The sequence below is a fragment of the Propithecus coquereli genome, unplaced genomic scaffold, assembly GCF_000956105.1.
Source record: "Propithecus coquereli isolate 6110/MARCELLA unplaced genomic scaffold, Pcoq_1.0 Scaffold14, whole genome shotgun sequence".
Taxonomy (NCBI): domain Eukaryota; kingdom Metazoa; phylum Chordata; class Mammalia; order Primates; family Indriidae; genus Propithecus; species Propithecus coquereli.
The window spans coordinates 5,370,525-5,372,025 of NW_012138302.1; the positions used below are offsets into that span (position 1 = coordinate 5,370,525).

A 1,501-nucleotide genomic window follows, 5' to 3' on the forward strand; every position below is an offset into this window, starting at 1 on the left:
AGGTCAATCATCAAACATTCAAAATAAGAAAACATAATGAGGTATGAGACAATGCTATATTTGTAACATAAACATTCCTAAACTTTACTCACAAAAGAGTCTAACTAGCCCTCATTTCACAAAAGTTGATTATCTGACTTTCAAACTCACGGTAAATCAGAAAGAACAAGTTGGAAAGGCAGCAGGAAGCTACTAGAGCTTCTCCTAATGATGGCCGATGGGGAGGGAGGTAGAAAAACCTAGATTAATGCAGACAGGCTCAAGAGTGGTCTGGTGCCATTTAGTACCACGGCAAATGGCACACCCTGAAAACAAGTATATAACCTAATACAAGAACTGATTTTCCCAATTGTGGTAATTTTGTGACTTATCAACTTGGCTAGGCTGGACTAAAGTCTAAAGAATTCCCTTCCTGTATGCTTCTTGTTAGGGTGGGCTACAAGGGAAATTCTCCCAAGAATCGGAGGCCAGAGGGAGGCAGACCATCTCTCAGTTATTCAAACGCTATAGTTAGATGCTGCTGCGAAGGGATTTTGCAGATGTAAAGTCCCTATTCAGTTGATTTTAAGTTAATCAAAAGGTAAATTATCCTGAGGGGCCTAACCTTTTCGAAGAGGGCTTAGATCTTCCCTAAAGGCATCTGGTTCCGAATTACTCTTCCTTCCCCCTAGATATTCCTTCCAGACTGTCTGCCTTGTGGACTTCCAGTTTGCCTGCCAGCCCCCGCATCTGCATAAGCCAATTCCTTACAATAAATTCATACACAGACACAGACACACACACTACACAGTGAGTGTAGTGTACACAGTGTGTGTACTCCTTCTACTTCTCTGACTGACCCTGACGGATACACTACTGAAAATCATGACTCTTCAAGATAATGTCAAATCATGTGCAGTGTACTCTCTATTTAAGGAGAGAATTAGGTAACGATTCAGAAAGACTTTCACATAAAACAATTCAAGGAAAAGAGTTCTATTGTATAGACAGATAGGTTTAAGCTATGTGGAAAATTCACTAATGAAAAAGACCTCATTCCCTAATGATGCCAGATAAATGAAATATTACCATAACACTTTTAGAGAGTAGCTTATAGTACAATACTATATACAAACTTTGTGTCTCTTACCTGATTATTATCTGGATGTGATGTGGCAAAATATCCTTAATCTTCAGAAAGACACTGAAGCTACACCAAATATTGGCTACTTTATCCTTAAAAGAGATTTGTTGCTTTTACATTCTGGTATAATTGAAAGAAATATTACACCCCACAAAGTACAGCCCATAATCTCTAATAAACTTTTGAGACATGTACAACTTTTATTCACAATTATAACAAAGTAGATTAAATCCTACAAGAAATAAACATATACACAAGCACACTCCCAAGCATTTTTCATTTGTTTGCATGAGAGCTGATCTAAATCATTGGCCAATCATAATCTAGATATTCCCAAGAAATACTAGATATTTTTCAAAGAGCAGTACACTATCTCTA

General features: G+C 37.5%; 1 protein-coding gene across 1 annotated transcript in view; it reads right to left on the bottom strand.

Annotated features, from left to right (window-relative positions):
* Positions 1–1,501, bottom strand: part of ALG6 (ALG6, alpha-1,3-glucosyltransferase) — a 58,452-nt gene that overhangs the window by 14,979 nt on the left and 41,972 nt on the right. The window contains exon 8 of the mRNA XM_012639327.1: positions 1,130–1,215. Coding sequence (XP_012494781.1) covers positions 1,130–1,215 — 86 coding nt within the window. The remainder of the gene's footprint in view (positions 1–1,129; positions 1,216–1,501) is intronic.